Below are 2500 nucleotides of genomic sequence, written 5' to 3'. Positions count from 1 at the left end.
GCCCGAGACACTCTTGGCAGCAACAGTAGACAGACAAAAAGAGAAAGAAGAAGAGAGATATAATGAGAGGAAGAGAGAGAGAGAGGGAGAGAGAGAGAGAGAGAGAGAGAGAGAGAGAGAGAGAGAGAGAGAGAGAGAGAGAGAGGAAGAGAGAGAGAGAGAGATAATGAGAGAGAGAGAGAGAGAGAGCGACAGAGAGAGAGACAGAGAGAGATAATGAGAGGAAGAGAGAGACAGAGAGAGAGAGAGAGAGACAGAGAGAGAGAGTGAAGAAGAGCGGGTGAGAGAAAAGAAAGAGAGAGAGAGAGATAATGAGAGGAAGAAAGATAGTGTGATATGTGTTGGAGAGGAGAGAGATGGGGAAGAAGAAAGATGAGAAAAGAGGGAGGGAGGAGAACATACACAGTACAGTTTGTGGTTCTGCGTGTTGTCGCAGTAGAGTAGAGAGATGTTGCTTCTTTCTCTCTCCCGACAAATTTGTCATGGCGGCGCGCGCCTGCACAAGATGAACAACTCAATTAGTGTGAGCAAGGCCTTTTATTTAAGGGAGAGCATTACATTGATGTGTTTAATCAGAACCGCCAGGAGTACTACTGCGTCATCGCTAGGTTCATTATGTTTCTCTACTACACAAGCTGCTCGCTCCCTAGCTATAGACCCATTTGCAGGGTTTAATTAAACATGATCACAGCAAGATCTATAGCCTACGCCAGAAGGCGTGTTACACTCCTGGATGACCCTGGGCTTTACAAACAGACTTTAAACCAGGAGCTACAGTTACAGGAAAATCAGAGAAAATAAACGTGTGCGTGCTGCTATGTATTTCATATCTCCTTGACATTTGATGTAAAACTAATTACATTTTTGTGGGTAGACAGAGAGATCAGACCATTCAAACGATGACGGGTTATTATCATATGATATGTGTGGAGCTTAAGCGACTCTAATGCTTGAATAGGAGTGTTTGAAACAGCTGTACGAAACAGTTCTATCCCCCTGTTTGTTTGTTTATTTATTGGAAGGATCCCCATTAGCTATACCCATAGGCATGAGCTACTTTTAGTGGAGTCCACATTTAAAACATACATTACAAATAACATTTAACACATAAAACATACTTAAATTACAAATATCAAACATTAAAATATATCATACATCATACAGTTTTACATTTGGCATAATATAAAACACTTATATATCTAGTTGGAGTTCACATTTAAAACATACATTACAAGTAACATTTAACATATAAAGCATACTTTAAATTACAAATATCAAACATTAAAATATATCATACATCATACAATTTTACATTTGGCATAATATAAAACACTTATACTGTATATCTAGTTACATAAAAATAGAAGAAATTACAACCATGTCACCCATCACACCTCCGGGCAAACCTTCCCTTTGAGAGAGAGGCTTCGGGGGCACCAGGATGCCCCCCCCCGCACGGCCGAGCACAGTGCCCTCCCCACAGCCACGCACCTGGACGCTGGCGCCGCCAGGTGTGGCCTCTCGCCCTCCCTCCTCCCCCGCTGAGGAGGAGGAGGGTAGAGCAGCGGGGGCACCAGGCCGTAGAACTGGAACAGGAAGTGCGCCGTGGGCTGCGCCCAGGTCAGGTGCGGGGTGCGCGGGGCGAGGAGCAGGAGGACCTGGCAGATGTGGAGGGGCAGACAGAGGAGGACCAGGAGGCAGAGGGAGAGAGCCAGGGAGCGTCCCAGGGGAGAGCCGCGTTTAGGGGGCTCCGTTTGGATTCGGAGGCCCCCCGTGGGGGGGGTCCCGTGTTTAGGCTTGACGCAGAGGAGGTCCAGGTAGACGGCGAGGAGACCCGCCAGGGGGAGGAGGAAGACGGTCACCCCGTAGACGTAGACCGTGAACTGGGGGCTGAGGACGGTGTCCTGGGCGCACACCCCCCAGTGGCTGCCGTGGATCTGGGCGTAGGTGAAGTTGTGGAGGTCTTCTCTCTCCGTGTAGAACTTGGACAGGAAGCCGCCGTAGGGGAGGTACTGGCCGATCACCAGGCGGTCGTGGTGGGGGGGGTACTTGGGGCGCGAGGGCGGCGCGGGAGGGGGGGGGGAGGTCCTGTTGCTGTCGCCGAAGCCCGGGGGGGGACCCTCCATCCCCAGCCCGGCCGTACCCCCCGCCCACCCGGCACCCCCCCCCCAGGTGTCCAGGGTGTCCCAGCCGATGAACTGGGCGAAGGAGGAGACCACGGAGACCACCCAACACAGCAGGACCACGCACAGGGCACGCTGCCGCGTCACCGTGGCGCGGTACCTGACACACATACACACACGCACACACACACACACACACACACACACATACACACACGCACACGCACACACACACACGCACACACACATACACACACACACACACACATGCACACACACATGCACACACACACAGGAAGAGCCAGTCATAACTCAATAGTAAGTAAGTAAGTAAGTAAGTAAAGCTTTATTTATATAGCGCCTTTCGTACATGAAAT

At 50.4% G+C, this 2500-nt stretch overlaps 1 protein-coding gene across 1 annotated transcript in view; it reads right to left on the bottom strand.

Moving 5' to 3' along the window:
* Positions 1–2500, bottom strand: part of LOC308166239 (uncharacterized protein) — a gene marked incomplete at both ends in the record, with an annotated part of 5369 nt that overhangs the window by 1984 nt on the left and 885 nt on the right. Inside the window, one exon of the mRNA XM_080540504.1 lies at positions 1492–2283. Coding sequence (XP_080396630.1) covers positions 1492–2283 — 792 coding nt within the window. The remainder of the gene's footprint in view (positions 1–1491; positions 2284–2500) is intronic.

The sequence above is a fragment of the Nansenia antarctica genome (genome assembly GCF_963989245.1).
Source record: "Nansenia antarctica genome assembly, chromosome: 10".
In the NCBI taxonomy this organism is placed as follows: domain Eukaryota; kingdom Metazoa; phylum Chordata; class Actinopteri; order Argentiniformes; family Microstomatidae; genus Nansenia; species Nansenia antarctica.
This window is presented reverse-complemented; position numbering and strand designations above follow the sequence as displayed.